At 41.0% G+C, this 18,756-nt stretch overlaps 1 protein-coding gene, 1 non-coding gene and 1 pseudogene across 2 annotated transcripts; all 3 read left to right on the top strand.

The window, feature by feature from the left end:
• The first annotated feature begins 296 nt into the window (after positions 1-296).
• LOC121565818 lies at positions 297-486 on the top strand. The gene has a single exon (XR_006659706.1). It is a non-coding gene; the product is annotated as a U2 spliceosomal RNA (small nuclear RNA).
• Positions 487-2,499: 2,013 nt separating this feature from the next.
• LOC121565817 lies at positions 2,500-2,680 on the top strand (annotated as a pseudogene).
• Positions 2,681-12,464: 9,784 nt separating this feature from the next.
• Positions 12,465-17,131, top strand: LOC123487280 (OX-2 membrane glycoprotein-like). The gene is made up of 10 exons (XM_045218462.1): positions 12,465-12,531; positions 13,606-13,941; positions 14,165-14,461; positions 14,880-14,915; positions 15,050-15,146; positions 15,250-15,315; positions 15,632-15,691; positions 15,845-15,862; positions 16,007-16,069; positions 16,343-17,131. Exons 1-10 carry the CDS (start codon positions 12,477-12,479, stop codon positions 16,356-16,358), a joined length of 1,044 nt encoding a protein of 347 aa, XP_045074397.1. The 5' UTR covers positions 12,465-12,476; the 3' UTR covers positions 16,359-17,131.
• The last annotated feature ends 1,625 nt before the right edge of the window (positions 17,132-18,756 follow it).

Here is an 18,756-nt window from a genome sequence, read left to right as displayed (position 1 = left end):
TTCCCCCCCACCCGTGATATATTATTATTCCAATTGAGCTGTTAATCTGGTTTTAATTTAACAATGCTCCGATTGGAGGGCGGATCACCACGTGACTTTAGAACCTACCAACTTGTTACTTTGTAACAGTCAAACGTGGTTATTCCCTACGTTGATCAACTCCCAATCTATGCCACCATTTTCTAAAAGCATTATCTTTGATATTTGGCGGAAAGCTTACCGAGCTCATTTTGGTGTAACCATAGTCGAATTTGACGTGTCGGAGAACGGCCCCTTCCTCCCGAAAGCATTGCGGTATCGCTTCTCGGCCTTTTGGCTAAGATCAAGTGTAGTATCTGTTCTTATCAGATCACGGACAGCCTAGTACTGATCAGAGATGCCATCTGTTATGCGAGAGACAGAAACATGCGGCTTATAGTCCTAAATTTAGACTTTGAGAAAGCTTTTGATCGGGTCTCGCACCAGTACCTCTTCAAGGTACTGCAAAAAATGGGATTTCCTGAAAGGTTTCTAGCTTGGGTGGGATTGCTGTATGGGGACATCACCAGCAGAATCCTTGTAAATGGGCATTTGTCAAGAGCAGTGGGAGTACACTGCAGGCGTCCGTCAGGGATGTCCATTATCTCCCCTCCTGTTTGTGGCCTGCATAGAACCACTGGCACAGGTCTTGAGAAGGGACCAACGGATCAGTGGGGTGGGTATCCCGGGGAGTGGGGGGATGACCGCCAAGTGCGTCTTTTACATGGACGACGTTAACATTTTATGCACCGACCTTTTATCTGTTGACAGGACTCTGGACAGGACTGACTGGTACGGACGAGCCTCTGGGGCGAGACTGAACAGAGATAAGACAGAGGCCCAATTTTTCGGACCGTGGGCAGACTCAGACTTGACAGGACTACCACTGACAGTTAAAATGACTGACATAAGGGTTCTGGGGGTAAAATTTGACAGAGAGGGAGGTGGTAGTGGGAATTGGACCGGGACGTTAGGGACAGTAAGACAGAGACTAGGGTTTTGGGGACTGAGACAGCTGACTTTTGAGGGCAAGGTTTTAATCATCAAGGCTGTGATTTTACCTGTCCTTTTATTAATCAGTTCTGTTTTTATCCCCCCACGAACAACTCTTTTAGCTCTGGACCGGATGCTCTTTTATTTCCTGTGGGGAAGCAAGTGGGAGAGGCTGAGGAGGGAGGTGGTAAAGAGGCCCAGGTTAAAGGGGGGGAAAGGCTTGCCTGACCTCTACTTGTTCCTGGGCAGCCGCTATACAGCGTTACATCTTACTCTTGCCACCTCCCGGTCAACAACAAGACCCAGGCCCTCGCACGGTTCTGGCTGGGATCTTACCTCAGGTCTCTGAGGCTGATCCCAGTCGACCTGCGAGCCCCAGTCTCTTTCCTGCTCCCCACACACTATGCACAGCTCAAAACGTTTTTAAGACATTTTAAACTGGAAAAGGAGCCTGTCACAGTTTTAACTAAACACCGCTCTCTTCTCTCTCTTGTGCAGGAACGGGAACCGGTGTGTCCAGTGCGCGGGCTTGCTATAGGCGAGCTCTCAACGGTTTGGCGCAACGTGGCCCATCCTGCTCTGCTGAATCGGCACCGTGACCTGTCCTGGATGGTCGCCCACGAGATCCTCCCGGTCAGGGCCGTTATGCACTCCCGGGGCATGGCGAGGACATCCGAGTGCCCCCGACCAGGCTGCGGCCAAGAAGAGTCGGTGAGGCACTTGCTCTGGGAGTGCAGAGCCGCACGGGACCTGTGGAAGGAAGCAGGCCCCCTGATCTCCCCACGCCTGCCAGCAGGGGAGGACCTAACGCCCCAGCTCGTGCTGTATGGGGTGGGCCGAAGGCCTATTACAACAAAGGCCTTCACACAACTCTGGCCCACCCTCACGTGTCTGAAGGATGCACTGTGGTCCTCCCGTAACCTGCTGGTAGGGAAACAGGTAGAGACCACCCCCCAGGCAGTGGCTTTGGTAGCCACGGAAGCCCTGGGGTGGTACGAACGACAGGGGGCCTCGACCCCAGGCGAAGGGTCCCCCACAACACCCAAGGTCCCGGCGGCCACGGCCTGACAGCGCTGCGGCGCCTAGGGCGATGCGCCTAGGGGAGGAGTCTCCTCTGGGCCCCGACGGACGGGTACGAAGTCGATTCAGGAAGAGCAGGAGGAGGCTTTTTCGATAAGGACTCACCCCGTTTGTGTACAAAGGACTGAAGACAGTTTTTTAACAAAGTGACTTTTTGACAGGCTTTTTATGTCTTAAAAAATGTTTTTACTTTGTTAAATCATGTACACACATTTTAAAATGGCTTTTATTAATTGGCTTTTACAGGAATGGGTACTTTTATGTAGGATTGTTTTATTGTTTTAAATAAACAACATGTACCTTTTAAAATGTAACTGTAATGTAATGCTGGTTTTAATGCACTTTATGCCGTTTTTATGTGTGTAAATGTATTTCAAATGTGAGCTGTTTTAAAGGAAATTATCAATAAAAACTTTTCCAAAAAAAAAAAAAAAAATCTGTTCTTATCAGTTTAATATCTGATACGTCCCCTATCTGGGGACCATATATTAAATTGATTTTTGGAATAGGGAGATGGAATAGGGGCTTGCTCCGTCCACTCCACGCATCGACCTGGTATTGCAGTACCTCCAGGAACGGTGCACCCCCTGTCATTGTGAAGATAAATTGATAAAGATAAACTTCATTGTGAAGTTAACGCAGTTGCTCAGTTTGAATTTGTTAGGATCATGATGTGTATTGTATTTTCACATTTGAACAAGTTCATCTCAACGTCAATGATGGCTAGAGAGTGCTGGTCATGTCGGTCACCGTTATCTTGACTATGATAGCTGATATCAATGGTGCATTAATCTTCTAATCAAAGTTTATTCGTCACCTCCACAGTACAGTGAGGCTTACTTGCAAGCTCTCCTCAACAGTGCAATACACATGATCAAAAATACACACAAATAGCTAAGTAATAAAGTAGTTTAACAAAAAGAAGACAATTGTTATGATTAGAAATATATACACTAGAAGACTATACAGTATAAACTATGAAATGTGCTAAAGTCATGTACCGGTAACGTTATCTGATGTACATTTTACATTTTAGTCATTTAGCAGACGCTCTTATCCAGAGCGACTTACAGGAGCAATTAGGGTTAAGTGCCTTGCTCAAGGGCACATCGACAGATTTTTCACCTAGTCGGCTCGGGGATAACGTTATCTGATGTGTTTGTCTGAAGTCATTATTTGATAGGCCTGCTATTTCACAATACTCAAATATATGCCGTTGAAATGTATACATGGTTTGTAATCCGTCTTCCTGTGTTACAAAGTAACTATGGCTATTCATCCCATTGATTCTATTTCTATGATTTCACACTGCACCTTTTCCGAGTGACAAACGTTATATAGTGTACCAAGAGTTATTCCTTCGTTTACGGCATGTATACAGTACATATCATATATACAATACAGTCGTTGGCTTACGGCCATACCAGTCGCAATACGCCCAGTCTCGGAAGCTAAGCAGGGTCGGGCCTGTTTAGTACTTGGTTGGTACACTGCCTGGGAATACCAGGCGCTGTAATCATTTCTGTCCAGCATGGTGTACTCTTCTACTATTTAATATGGGAGCAACTGTCTTTATTTATTACAGTTTCTCTCAATCGCCTACAAGCATATTTTGGCACAATTTTGTCTATTTCCAAAACAGTGTCCACAAGACACACAACATTTGCAAAACAGTAAATGCTTTTTGAAAATGTAGTAATATATTATACCGTCAAAATTGCAAATACATTCATCAAAAGAACATGACTGCCTGAAAAAATATAATTATCTCTTGAGTGCAAGCAGACAAAACAGAAAGTTAGTCTGTCTTTTAAAAATCCCAGTAGATCCATAAATGTTCTTTGCAGTCACTAAATCCCAATGATCAAAACTGGAAGCACAACTATCCAAAGGTGCAGAATTATGGGTAATTACTCTCCTTTTATGCATATTTCACCAAACAATTTCATACACATCAAATGTGATTCCTGATAAAAATGAAGAAAAAAAATAAGCACATTGTGTGCATGATTCATTCATGGTGTAAGTGAGGACTTGGTGGACTGTGTGTTCTTTAGGTTAGTTTCTACTTTATGTGTTCACTCCCATGTGCTGGTTAAGGGCACACATGACAGACAGGTAGGATTCCAGTGGAGGTGGTTTAAACTATTGAAATGTCTATCAAATTCATTGTGATCGTATAGTGGATTGAACAATTTCTAATCATTTCTAATTTAATATAATAAAAATAAATACATTGTTTCCATGTGTAATCTCATATTTACAACATCAGAATAAACTATCATGCATTTTAGTATTCAAAATACATTAAATTAACCTGAAATTAATCAATGTCACACTCTTGTGGCAAATAAATATTTGAGCAAGTTCATCTCAACGTCAATGGGGCGGCAGGTAGCTTAGTGGTTAAGAGCATTGTGCCAGTAACCGAAAGGTCGCTGGTTCTAATCCACAAGCCGACTAGGTGAAAAATCTGCCGATGTGCCCTTGAGCAAGGCACTTAACCCTAATTGCTCCTGTAAGTTGCTCTGGATAAGAGCGTCTGTCAAATGTAAATATAATACACCTAGAATGTGCCACATATTTTCCTAAACTAACAAAACCAGGCTAATACGCTGGCTGGTGCTCATGAGTTTATACAACATATACTTTATAAATGTGTTATAAATTAACTGCAATGATGGGACACACATTGTGGATGAATGATCAGTAGTCGACGGGATATAAATAGCACTCCTAAAGAAGATGATTTTCGAGTTAGCTACCAACAATAAAGAGGGAATTTTAGCTAGCATAAAACCCACATGGAAAACGGAGATTCGGCAAATAACATATAAAGAGTGGCTTATCTGACGCCAAACAAACAACAGTAGTTACTAATAAAATAAATTGCTAATGTATGATGTAAAAGGTGGATTTTTAGATGTAATGTCAACTTTATACATTTCTATCCCGGGACCATTCAATTTTCAACTCACCTACAGCAATTCTCCATAAATCTGCTGTGGATTACCCAGAATCCCATCTCTTCATCACTGAGTGTATAAAACAATGTAAACACACTCATCTACCAGGAGGTGGCATAATACCCATTTTATGCAGGAATTTAACAATTGAATAGGCTCTATGCACGCATCACTTCCGCATTGGCTTAAGGATGCTTGGGCATTTCCGGTAACCGGAAAAAACATTAGACAGTGACAGTAGACCATTATGATGGCAGAGATGAAGTTTACAAGGTGTTTGCTGGAGTTGCCTAAAGTATCTGTTAATGATATACGGAGGGTCGTCCGGACATCCAGTACGACACCACGTAGCAAACTGGATAAAGGCTTCAAATTTTACGTTTCTTATTTTCTTTGCAACTTTGAAGGTAATATGCTAACGCTAGCTAGCCTGAGCTAGAAGCCTTGCTTTGGTGTTTTAAGTCATGACTCCGTCCTGCTTCAGGTTAATCATGCTTTAAATAAAGTTGAATCATGTGTATATACCTCTCACTTCATGTGTTTGTACTTTTATGAAAGTATCAGGTAAAAACAGGGTTACAAATGAGATCTCTGTGAGAGCCCACTGCTACCGCTCAATGAAGAAACTAAAGCCACCACACCAGCTGAGAGTTGGACTAGATTAAGTGACACGTTCAAAGTTCTGTTGAACTTGTTCAAGGTTCCATTCAACACATGTTTTACTCGTTTAATGTTACCACAGCTTTGATTGCCATTGCTAAGAGAACACTTTAGTGGTTTTCACGATAGCTGAACAGTGGTAGCCTAATACAGACCAGGGTAGCTGAGTGGGAATTGCCATGCTTTGTTGTTGGGTCTGTTGTAAACAAATTAGAGTTTGGTTTGAAATGTAAACAATAATGAGATTACTACTTTTTCCTGACTTGATGACTGCAATGACAGTAACATATTCCACTCAGCTATTCTTCAAACTGCTGATGTTCTACTCAAAACTGTCCTGTCATCTTTACTTCTTTCTTTATAAACATATGGCCCAACTTCCTTGCTTTTGTACTTGATGTTTCTACTTTTCAAGAGGAATTAGGAGCAAAACCTTCACTGTTGCACCACTCACCTACTGCTCTGCCAATACTGTTTGAAGGTAGGTAAATGGCACAAGACAATAGGTAAGTGGTGGGAGACAGTATAGCCAAGTGGTGCAAGACAGTAGGAAAGTGATGCAGAAAGCACAAAAGTGACACGAGACAGTAGATAAGTTGCTTACACCAGTAAAAAGAAGAAAGAACAAGTTTTGCTCCTACTCCTGCTGCTGTAGACCCTCGTCTTTCAAAACCCATTAAATGATGCTTCTGTGTATTTCAGATGACATTGCGTGATTCACAGCCAGTTGTGCTTGTTAAAAGCTACTGTTCCTGTGTGGCTGGGTGTGGGATATGCAATCATTTGGTGGCATTACTATATCAGACTGCCCATTACTCTGAATGTGGCATGTCTGTCATCCCTCCTGTACTTTCGTGCACTGAAATAGAGCAGAAGTGGCATAAACCACGAACAATGGTTTGTATAATTTCAATACCAGACAGTTGTGTCACATGCATACTAGCATCTCTCCTAATACCATCTCATAAATAAATAGGGAGTGAAGCCAGGACCTGTGGATGCCATGGTTGTAGTGAAGCCCAAACCAGATGCTACTCCGGCAAGCGGAATTAGGTATGCAGAGTCCAATTAAATAGGCAGACTACAATGTGTTGCGAAATAAATGTTATTAATCGCTGTTAGATTCTGGTGTATTTCCTAGTGAACCCTTTACTTTTCCTGATATTGTTATTCCAGATCTACACTTTACAAGGGCTACAGCGGTGAGCTACCAGACCCATCAACCCTCAACCCACTACCTGCCTATGCTGACATGGAACCAGACTCTCTTCCCCTTATCTGCAGAATGAACATCACATCTGACAAACACACTCATCTACCAGGAGGTGGCATAATACCCATTTTATGCAGGAATTTAAACAATTTAATAGGCTCTATGCACGCATCACTTCCGCATTGGCGTACCATACGTAAAAATGTATGCACACATGACTGTAAGTCGCTTTGGATAAAAGCGTCTGCTAAATGGCATATTATATTATATTATTACAAACCACTCACAATTCCTTGTCTTTGGGAAAAGTAAAAAAAACTAACAGAAGAATTGCATCTGGCAGACACTGTACATTGCGGCACACAGCAGTGATGGCTGGAAGAGCTGCCATCCCGTTTTTGGAAAGGACACTTTCTTACGTTTACACGTCATCGTGTTATAAGTCAAGACGAAGTATAACAAGTAAAAACATTAACATAAACATTAAGATAAACAACAACAACAACGAAAATAAACCGTTTCTGATGTTTTTGACGACAAGCATTCAATGCTAGCATACGTTAGCACAGCATTCTACGATAACCGGAGGTTTACATCCATCCTGAGATTTAACCGGAAATACGTCATGCTCGCCTGTGCATATCGCCTGTTACACCGTTACACATGCTCTGCTCCACTTCATCGATGGGCGGATCTACAGCTCTGATATGATGAACTGACGTTACTGATATGATTAACTACAAATACTTCACAGCCTTTTGTACAGCAGCCCATTAATTCACTCCTAAGAAATGCTAAAAACTTAACTTGACTTTCTTAACTCTTACTTAACTCTTACTTACATATTTTACCCAAACTTAACAGACATGAGAACAGATGTCTAGGGCTGTCTAGCCACCCCATCGACAGATGGCCTGGCTAGGCATAACCATTAATAACAAATCAACTCTAGTCCGGTACTTAAATGATGGAAAGGGTTCTCTACTCTAGCATGTCTATGTCAGCGTAATGTTACATAACATAGCTCCTTATATTCACTGATGTCCACACATTCTGTAGTTGATGTTACTTTAATAATTCAATAAAAACAAATAAAGAGAGTTGCACACTCTATGTATAAACTCCCAATAATGTATTGGGTAAGAAACCACCAACTGTACCTTCAACACATTAACCCATACTGCAGTCAGTTTAAAAACCCCTTCATTCATAACTTCCTCAAGCCTAGACTAGACTAGAGTTCCCTTAAAGGTCCGATGCAGAGTTTATCTCCATGTCAAATCATCTCTGGGTAACAATGAAGAGCCTTACTGTGATGGTTTTTAATTAAAATGGTCAAAAAGAAACAAAAATAGCTTCTTAGCAAAGAGCAATTTCTCAAGCAAAGGCTGTTCTAGAGGGAAAGGTGGGTCCGACCCAGTACCAGATGGACGTTCCTAATAAACTGGCCACTGAGTGTATATATAACACCGGGAAATTCTGTACTCCCCCTTCTGACCATTCTGAGTACTACATTTAAGTCATAATGCCTGAGAAGGCGGTGTTTGGAGGATACAGTTGAAGTCGGAAGTTTACATACACTTAGGTTGGAGTCATTAAAAGTCGTTTTTCAACCACTCCACAAATTTATTGTTAACAAACTATAGTTTTGGCAAGTCGGTTAAGACATCTACTTTGTGCATGACACAAGTAATTTTTCCAACAATTGTTTATAGACAGATTATTTCACTTATAATTCACTGTATCACAATTCCAGTGGGTCAGAAGTTTAAATACACTAAGTTGACTGTGCCTTTAAACAGCTTGGAAAATTCCAGAAAATGATGACATGGCTTTAGAAGCTTCTGATAGGCTAATTGACATCATTTGAGTCCATTGGAGGTGTACCTGTGGATGTATTTCAAGGCCTACCTTCAACCTCAGTGCCTCTTTGCTTGACATCATGGGAAAATCAAAAGAAATCAGCCAAGACCTCAGAAAAAAATTTGTAGACCTCCACAAGTCTGGTTCATCCTTGGGAGCAATTTCCAAACGCCTGAAGGTACCACGTTCATCTGTACAAACAATAGTTCGCAAGTATAAACACCATGGGACCACGCAGCCGTCATACCTCTCAGGAAGGAGATGCGTTCTGTCTCCTAGAGATGAACGTACTTTGGTGCGAAAAGTGCAAATCAATCCCAGAACAACAGCAAAGGACCTTGTGAAGATGCTGGAGGAAACAGGTACAAAAGTATCTATATCCACAGTAAAACAAGTCCTATATCGACATAACCTGAAAGGCCACTCAGCAAGGAAGAAGCCACTGCTCCAAAACCGCCATAAAAAAGCCAGACTACGGTTTGCACTGCACATGGGGACAAAGATCTTACTTTTTGGAGAAATGTCCTCTGGTCTAATTAAACAAAAATAGAACTGTTTGGCCATAATGACCATCGTTATGTTTGGAGGATAAAGGGGACGCTTGCAAGATGAACAACACCATCCCTACCGTGAAGCACGGGGGTGGCAGCATCATGCTGTGGGGGTGCTTTGCTGCAGGAGGGACTGGTGCACTTCACAAAATAGATGGCATCACGAGGAAGGAAAATTATGTGGATATGTTGAAGCAACATCTCAAGACGTCAGTCAGGAAGTTAAAGCTTGGTTGCAAATGGGTCTTCCAAATGGACAATGACCCCAAGCATACTTCCAAAGTTGTGGCAAAATCACTTAAGGAGAACAATGTCAAGGTATTGGAGTGGCCATCACAAAGCCCTGACCTCAATCCTATAGAAAAATTGTGGGCAGAGCTGAAAAAGCATGTGCGAGCAAGGAGGCCTACAAACCTGACTCAGTTACACCAGCTCTGTCAGTAGGAATGGGCCAAAATTCACCCAACTTATTGTGGAAAGCTTGTGGAAGGCTACCCGAAACGATTAACCCAAGTTAAACAATTTAAAGGCAATGCTACCAAATACTAATTGAGTGTATGTAAACTTCTGACCCACTGGGAATGTGATGAAGGAAATAAAAGCTGAAATAAATCATTCTCTCTACTATTATTCTGACATTTCACATTCTTAAAATAAAGTGGTGATCCTAACTGACCTAAGACAGGGATGTTTTTACTAGGATGAAATGTCAGGAATTGTGAAAAACTGAGTTTAAATGTATTTGGCTAAGGTGTATGTAAACTTCCGACTTCAACTGTATATTGGCAAGGGTGTGGTTAGGCCTACGGTTCTGACTTGGTGGTCTACAGGGAGAACACTGTAAGAACATTTACATTTAAATGTACGTCATTTAGCAGATGCTCTTATCCAGAGCGACTTACAAATTGGTGCATTCAACTTATGATACTTATGATTATTTATGGTGGGGGGGGGATGACTATTCCAGGTTTTCCTTAAAGAGGTAGGGTTTCAAGTGTCTCCGGAAGGTGGTCAGTGACTCCGCTGTCCTGGCGTCGTGGGGGAGCTTGTTCCACCATTGGGGTGCCAGAGCAGCGAGTAGCTTTGACTGGTCTGAGTGGGAACTGTGCTTCCGTAGAGGTAGGGGGGCTAGCAGGCCAGAGGTGGATGAACGTAGTGCCCTCGTTTGGGTGTAGGGTCTGATCAGAGCCTGAAGGTAAGGAGGTGCCGTTCCCTTTCACAGCTCCGTAGGCAAGCACCATGGTCTTGTAGTAGATGCGAGCCTCAACTGGAAGCCAGTGGAGTGTGCGGAGGAGCGGGGTGACATGAGAGAACTTGGGAAGGTTGAACACCAGACGGGCTGCAGCGTTCTGGATAAATTGTAGGGGTTTAATGGCACAGGCAGGGAGCCCAGCCAACAGCGAGTTGCAGTAATCCAGACGGGAGATGACAAGTGCCTGGATTAGGACCTGTGCCGCCTTCTGTGTAAGAACGGCCCATGTTCTGAATTCTGCCGCTGTACATTTCAAAAGTCTAATATTAAGGATCTCTTTTGGTCCTATACTTGGCGCTCCGGTACCGCCATGGTCCAAACACAGAGGAGTGATAAAAGCTGAAGCCAGGCCCACTGTCTTCAGATATTGTGTATGTTCTCATGCGTTCCATCTCCCCAATGCATTTTAATAAACTTGTCCTAAAACATTTATTATTTCCTTTACATTGTTGTCCGATCTCACCTATGATTCCTCTGTCAGTGCAATGCATATACAACTTCAAAATCAAATCAAATGTTATATGTCACATACTTCGTAAACAACAGGTGTAGACTAACAGTAAAATGCTTATTTATGGGCCCTTCCCAACAATGCAGAGAGAAAGAAAATAGAGAAAAAAATAGAAATGGAATAACATGTCATAATAAAAGTAATAATAAATACACAATGAGTAAAGATAATTTGGCTATATACATGGGGTACCAATACCGAGTCGATGTGCAGGGTACTCCTGAGTGGCGCAGTGGTCTAAGGCACTGCATCGCAGTGCTAACTGTGCCACTAGAGATCCTGGTTCGAATCCAGGCTCTGTCGCAGCCGGCCGTGACCGGGAGACTCATGGGCGGCGCACAATTGGCCCAGTGTTGTCCAGGGTAGGGGAGGGAATGGCCGGCAGGGATGTAGCTCAGTTGATAGAGCATGGCGTTTGCAACGCCAGGGTTGTGAGTTCGATTCCCACGGGGCGCCAGTATAAAAAAATATGTATTCACTAACTGTAAGTCACTCTGGATAAGAGCGTCTGCTAAATGACTAAAATGTAAAAAATGTAAAATGTAGGCGACGAGGTAATTGAGGTAGATATGTACATTTAACTAGGAATAAAGTGACTAGCCAACAGGATAGATAATAAACAGTAGCAGCAGCGTATGTGATGTGTCAAAGGAGTTAGTGTAAAAAGGGTCAGTGCAGATTGTCCTGGTAGCTATTTGGTTAACTATTTAACTAACTATTAAGCAGTCTTATGGCTTCCGGGTAGAAGCTGTTCAGGGTCCTGTTGGTTCCAGACTTGGTGCATCGGTACCGCTTGCATGTCATGTTGATGATTGTTTGATATCCCCTTTTCATTAGATTGAAGTGTGTCGAGTTTGAGTTCATATCGTCATTTATTTGATTATGTAAATAAAGTCTTGTTTTGTTTGATTCCACACTTTATTGAATTATTGAATTATTTTCCTGCTTGATCTGTCGGATTTTCAGATTGTTCAACATTCAAAACCATTGTTTATTTAAACAGCCTTTATGGATTGTGTTTTCTCCCTCCAATCTGTTGTCTGAGAATAGCTCATCGAACTTTGTACTGTGGTTGGGGGGGCAGATATACAGGAGGCTAAATTGATTGAGCTGAACTATGACTGTAGAGCAAGTTTAATTTCACTTTTATGGAGGAGGGTAGCCTGGTCCCAGATCTGTTTGTGCTTTTGCCTACTCCATTGCCATTGCCAAGCTAAACATTTTTGGCATTACAATTCCATGAGGAGTTGGCAAGAGAGCATAAACAGACTGGTACCCAGGCTATGGAGCAAGTGCGGGAAGAAAGAATTTCCCGCTTTTTTTTCTCTTATCTCAATACTGTGGTAATACAGTAAATCACATTTTCACCATGTCTGCGGCACTCTACAACTCCCTGTTTATTCTGCTGATAATCCTCCCTAAAGGTGAGTTATATCAGTTTTATGCATGATAATACCGCATTTGACTACCACTTTGAAAGTGGCACAATATTGTTAGTGCCACTTTCTTTATCTAATTGTGCTTTCACAACTGTTGACAAACCTGTTTATTTCACAACACTAAATACATGTCATGTTGAAGCTGTAGCTCAATCATCTTGTTGCATGGGTAAATAGCTACAAACTCTGAATTGTTAAATAATTTGTATTTATTAGCAAAAAGTAGTAAGACAAAGGCTGGGCACAGCACAACGCGTTTTGGTTTCACAGAACTAGAACAAGATACACGAGGCTTCAAGCCACTAGAGGGTACTACTAGACTGAGGCTAATGTAACCACTCTGAAATTCATAGACATAGATATGGAAGCAAGGACCTACCATCTATGATAATAAAAATAAATGTTTTGAGGCTATACAGTGTTTGATCAGATTTGATCGATAAAGTTGTCTAATTCAATATATACATAAAAACAAGAGTGTATGACATACGTGTAAATCATTGAGCTATGCATTAAGGTGTCTGTAAACAAATCTAGACATTAATAAATGCATTTCTATATCTTCCAAAACGTTTTAAACAGTGGTCGAGGAGTACAAAAATGGCGGCGCAGTGGCTTCAAAACATCACCTAGTCTCATGTTTTTATTTCTAAATAGAAGTAGTCCAATCCATCACCCTCCCTCTTCGGAGGAAACACATCTAGTGTTTATATACATAACTGTATGTCTGTCTGTCAGTGTGTGCATGCGAATTGTGTGTTAACTGTTGACAAACCAATTCATTTCACTACAGTAAATGCATGATTTCATATTGAATCTGCAGCTCAATACTCTTACTGTATGCAATGATTGATGTCGCTCTAATGGGTACTTTAATGTTGATGTGTGCTGTGCCCTTATGCACATATCATGTATATTCTATCCTGAAATTGATAGTTCTACAACAGGTGCCATCACTTCCTCCCTCCTAGACTGGACTTCCCTTACCTCCATACTCCCCCTTCTGACCATTCCGAGTACTATTAGTGTCTAAGAACTATTGTGTCTGTCTTAATGCAGGGTTCTCTCAGTTGGTGAGAACACAGCAGGTTGTCACAGCAACCCTGGGAGAAGATGCAGTCTTAAACTGTGAGCTCATGAAAACCAAAGACGTGCGGCAAGTCACCTGGCAAAAAGTGACAACTGGGCCGAATGAAAATGTGGCCACCTACAGTAAACGTGGTCCCAATGTCAACCCACCTTTTAAGGGGAAAGTGGAGTTTGAAGACGAGGGACTTCAGAACTGCTCTATCATCATCAGAGGAGTGTCAAGAGGAGACGAGTCCTGCTACAAGTGTCTGTTTAACGCCTATCCAGATGGAGCTATCAGCGGAACGACCTGCCTCCAAGTCAATGGTAAAAACTGATAACATAATGTACTGTAAATGACTGACCCAGAACAACTTCTTCAGAACTTCAGGCAGCCATTTTATCAGATCATACATCCAATGTCTTGCAACAATTATCAAAATGGAATCATTTAGTAAATCATGTAAATGGAATCATTTAGTAAATCATGTAAATGAAAACATTATAGTATTTACATTCACTGTGATCTGTGTCTGTTGTTGTTCTGTAGAGCTGTATGGACCCTCACTCCTCATCACACAAACCAACAACAGTCACACCACTCTGTCCTGTTCTGCTACTGGACGACCTGCTCCTATAGTGACCTGGGATGACATGATGATAGAACATTCCACCACGGTCGATGTCACCCATCCCAATGGAACTATCACTGTGACAACTACTGCAACAGTGGCAGTGTCCAGTCTAACTGACAAAGAGGTTAGGTGTGTTGTGTCACTGTCCTTCAGTGATGTCACCAATAATGCTTCCATGGTGATTCCAGCTAGTGATCAAGCTTCAATTACTGGTGAGAAATGTATATAGATCAATGTGTAATATATTGACATAATAGGAACATGATGTCATGATGAAGTATCTTAGTCTATGCCGCTCTGACATTGCTTGTCCATATATTTATTTATATATTCTTAATTCCATTCCTTACTTAGGTTTGTGTGTATTGGGTAAATGTTGTGAAATTGTTAGATATTACTTGATAGATATTACTGCACTGTCGGAGCTAGAAACACAAGCATTTCGCTACACCCGCAATAACATCTGCTTAACACGTGTATGTGACAATACATTTGATTTGATTTGATTTGAAGTACTGCCAGTGTTCATGATGAAGTACTGCCAGTGTTCATGATGAAGTACTGCCAGTGTTCATGATGAAGTACTTCCTGTGTTCATGATGAAGTACTGTCTGTGTATTTATATACTAGGTCAATCTCAGGTCTCTGATGATGACTGGATCAGTGGTAAGTGGCTGTTATTCTAATAATGACAAGTCATAGTCAACCTACTGTTTTTAATCTTTTATGATTTAACTTTCAGGTGTAGTGTACCTGTGAATTTGACCTCTGTCTTCTCTTGTCATCTCTGTCATTCACAGGTACAGTGGTTAGTGCAGTGTTGGGTTCAGTGTGTCTCATTGCTGTAATCTGTGTATTAGTGTTGCTGCTAAAGAGGATAAAAGAGACTTCGTCCAGGTAGAGATACAAAATATTACCTTGAAAATGAAAACAGGTATTATGAATATAATATGTGATTTGTCTGCCAGATGTTTACCAGTTGATATCTAATTTGATGTAGAAAACCCCCAGTAACTGACCCTGAAACCATCAGAACTCCCTTAAAGACACCACCACCATCCAAACAGTAAGATGCTCATTCTAAAGAACATTTAAGGAATCATGATTGAAACCTTTTTGAAAGAAAACATGAAACATGACAATTACATTTTCTGAGACTGTGCTATGCTGGTTTAAACGCATTCTTCAAGATTAAATAATTGTAATAAAATAATAATGAATCCGATTATGTGGTTCTTGTTAGTACATTGTACATTTTGATTTATTTCAATGTCACACCAACCTCCAGTCCATCACAATTGTGAGTGTCTCTTCCACATTTAAAAAAGCTTTTTAAGGAAAAAAATAATTATAACTAAAAAATATACATTTTGTTTTTTCAGGTCAAACTCGTCAACCAGCTCACCAACCAGCTCAACAACCAAGCGTAGGACGACTAAGAAGTAGGTTGACCTTCTCATACTTTCATAGCCTCTTCATGTCTTCTGTAATCTCTCTCATTGAGAAAGAAACTTTGGAATGAAACTTGGAAATGTACTTCTGTGGTGTATGTTTCCTGCCGGTACATTGTCTGTTTTGATCTCTTTCACACCAAGCTCCAGTCCGTCACACATGTGAGTATTTTTACAACTTTATTTGATTATCCCGATAGAAAGCGTGAAACAGACGATATTGAGAATGTTACAAAAGCTTTTAGTATAAATTACAAAAAAAACTAAAATTGAAACATAACTCAAAAATGTCCTCTTTTGTTTCAGCATACAATCCCTCAGCTCGTCAGACAAGCGCAGGATGCAACCAGCTCAGGAGGCTGTAAAGAGGTAGGTTTCCATCTTCATTCTCTCACTGTCTGCTGTAGTCTCTCTTCTTCAGGAAGAAGCTCTGAAATGATGTACTGTTGTGGTGGTCATGTTGTCTGCATCCATGCACTCAGCTGCATGTTAATACCTGTTCTGCTGTGTTTTGTCACAATGGCTGTCAGACCATCTTATTACTGGACTGTGTGTACAGAAGAAAACCTCTACCTCATAATGACCAGTGTATTCATCCAATTGAAATATGACAATTTTCTTTCCCCCTCTTTTCTCTCTCAGGAACCTTTTTCAATGACTACTGAGTGACTACTCACACTGCCACACACACACCTTATCATTATTGACTAATCTGGTTCATGTTATTTTATCTTTAAAAGTCTGTGACAATCAATCCGTATTTTAAAAGCAGTCCTTTTTTAAAGATGTTGTATTGAGCCTGTCATAACAGTTAGATTAGTTGCCTGGTTTGGCTCAGGTCATGATACTCTAGGGCCTAGGGAGAGTTGTGCAGGTCAGTTTAAAGATTGTAGGGAGACCACCATAAGGCTCTCTGAGACATTTACAAAGATCACACACGTACGAGGGGAAAATCAATCTTATTGGACACTTCCACTGAACAATCAATATGCAGTACTGCCATCAGGTAACATAATCAGGTTTTGACCTCTTAAAACCAAGAGAGACGGCATCAGTACAGCTTTTAAATGACATTATGAATTTTTTACTCATGTTTATCTTGTATATACCTTGTAAGCATTGGTATCTGTCATGTGTGTTGCTGTTTATATGTTTACTTTCAATCTTTATCTTATGTGATGTGCCACAACTGAAGTTCCTTCTGGAAAAAATGTACTTTTTTTATATTCTAGTCTATTTAAGGTTTCAAACGAAGGGTATATTACTAGAAACTTTCGACGTTTACCAGTAAACTACCAGAATTTTGGTAACTTTCAAGTTTTGGTGGGGAATTTTATAAAATGACATCTAATGAGCTTTTTTTGGTACTTCAGATTATCATGTGTCTGTAATTATCTCTGGCCCTCTGTGTGGCCTTACCACATGTCTGTAATTATCTCTGGCCCTCTGTGTGGCCTTATCACATGTCTGTAATTATCTATGGCCCTCTGTGTGGCCTTACCACATGTCTGTAATTATCTCTGGCCCTCTGTGTGGCCTTACCACATGTCTGTAATTATCTCTGGCCCTCTGTGTGGCCTTACCACATGTCTGTAATTATCTCTGGCCCTCTGTGTGGCCTTACCACATGTCTGTAATTATCTCTGGCCCTCTGTGTGGCCTTACCACATGTCTGTAATTATCTCTGGCCCTCTGTGTGGCCTTACCACATGTCTGTAATTATCTCTGGCCCTCTGTGTGGCCTTACCACATGTCTGTAATTATCTCTGGCCCTCTGTGTGGCCTTACCACATGTAAAATATATCAAATTATCAAATTAGATGATATAAAAAATAGAAGAAAAGATGTAAAACATTAACCTAAATATAAACCATCAATTTAGTGAATACCATTGGTATTTAATATGAGGGTTTCAGGATGAGATATCCTTTATATATTTTTACACATTTTAATGTATTTTACAATATGTCTTTGTTGTAAAATGTTTTGGCGCCAAACTGGTGTCAGTTGTGAAAAAAGTCAACAGCTGGAATAGTTGCAGAGTTAATAAAAAATAATGCAGTTGTTGATTAGATGCTTTTCTTATTAATTAGACTATTTTCTCTTGAACCATATGGTCTATCCACTAGACACTCATGGACAATATGGACACAGATATAAAAAACGAATTTAAAAAAAAAACATTATTCAAGTATAAATTACCAAAGTTACCATTGATTGCCATAGATTACCTGTTAATTACAAAAATTATCGAAGATTCCGGTAACTTTGCAACCCTCATTCTATTCTATTCTATTCTGTCTGTCACACTCTCTTTACTTGAGCCTTAGCTTAATAGGGTTAATCCCTGGCTGTGCACTTTTCATATTAGTCTCAGCTGCTGGTATAAGTGTTTTTTGTTTATTTAAATGTTGTATTAATAATTTGTATATGTTTTAGTTGTCTACATTGGCTATGTTTTTGAAATTTCACTTTTGCTAAATATTTTTGTTAAATAATTCAAAAAGGTAAGGGCTGCATTATTATTCATGAGATGTTGCCTGACGACATATCGTGCATTTAATTCCGCTGCTCTATCGATCGCTCCATACATTCAGTCTGAAACTGCCATACTAGAAATCATTTGTGCTGACGTCAAAATGAGGGGTATTGTACAAAATAAATTAACCAGCAATTGGAACTTCTCTAACCAATCAGAGTATCAAAGCCAATGACGTGATTCATGTAGGCTAGCTCTGTCCCAACACATCAGTTTCTGGGACCAATCAGAATTGTCCGAATGTTTTCACATTCTTAAGACGTCGGGGAGGAAAGCAAATCCAGACTCATGGTGGAGAAGAAACGCTAGGGGGCGTTGTGTTTGGCCGGATCGATGTGGATGGGTAGTCAGGCTAACTGTGATGTGGATGGGTAGTCAGGCTAACTGTGATGTGGATGGGTAGTCAGGCTAACTGTGATGTGGATGGGTAGTCAGGCTAACTGTGATGTGGATGGGTAGTCAGGCTAACTGTGATGTGGATGGGTAGTCAGGCTAACTGTGATGTGGATGGGTAGTC

The sequence above is a fragment of the Coregonus clupeaformis genome, unplaced genomic scaffold (genome assembly GCF_020615455.1).
Source record: "Coregonus clupeaformis isolate EN_2021a unplaced genomic scaffold, ASM2061545v1 scaf1596, whole genome shotgun sequence".
NCBI classification, from domain to species: domain Eukaryota; kingdom Metazoa; phylum Chordata; class Actinopteri; order Salmoniformes; family Salmonidae; genus Coregonus; species Coregonus clupeaformis.
This window is presented reverse-complemented; position numbering and strand designations above follow the sequence as displayed.

Excerpts from the sequence above, each read along its gene's own strand:
- LOC123487280 (XM_045218462.1), top strand. The coding sequence starts at position 12,477 with ATGTCTGCGGCACTCTACAACTCCCTGTTTATTCTGCTGATAATCCTC. Across the intron at positions 13,942-14,164 it reads GACCTGCCTCCAAGTCAATG|AGCTGTATGGACCCTCACTC; the intron begins GTAAAAACTGAT and ends GTTGTTCTGTAG. Across the intron at positions 15,316-15,631 it reads ACACCACCACCATCCAAACA|GTCAAACTCGTCAACCAGCT; the intron begins GTAAGATGCTCA and ends TTGTTTTTTCAG.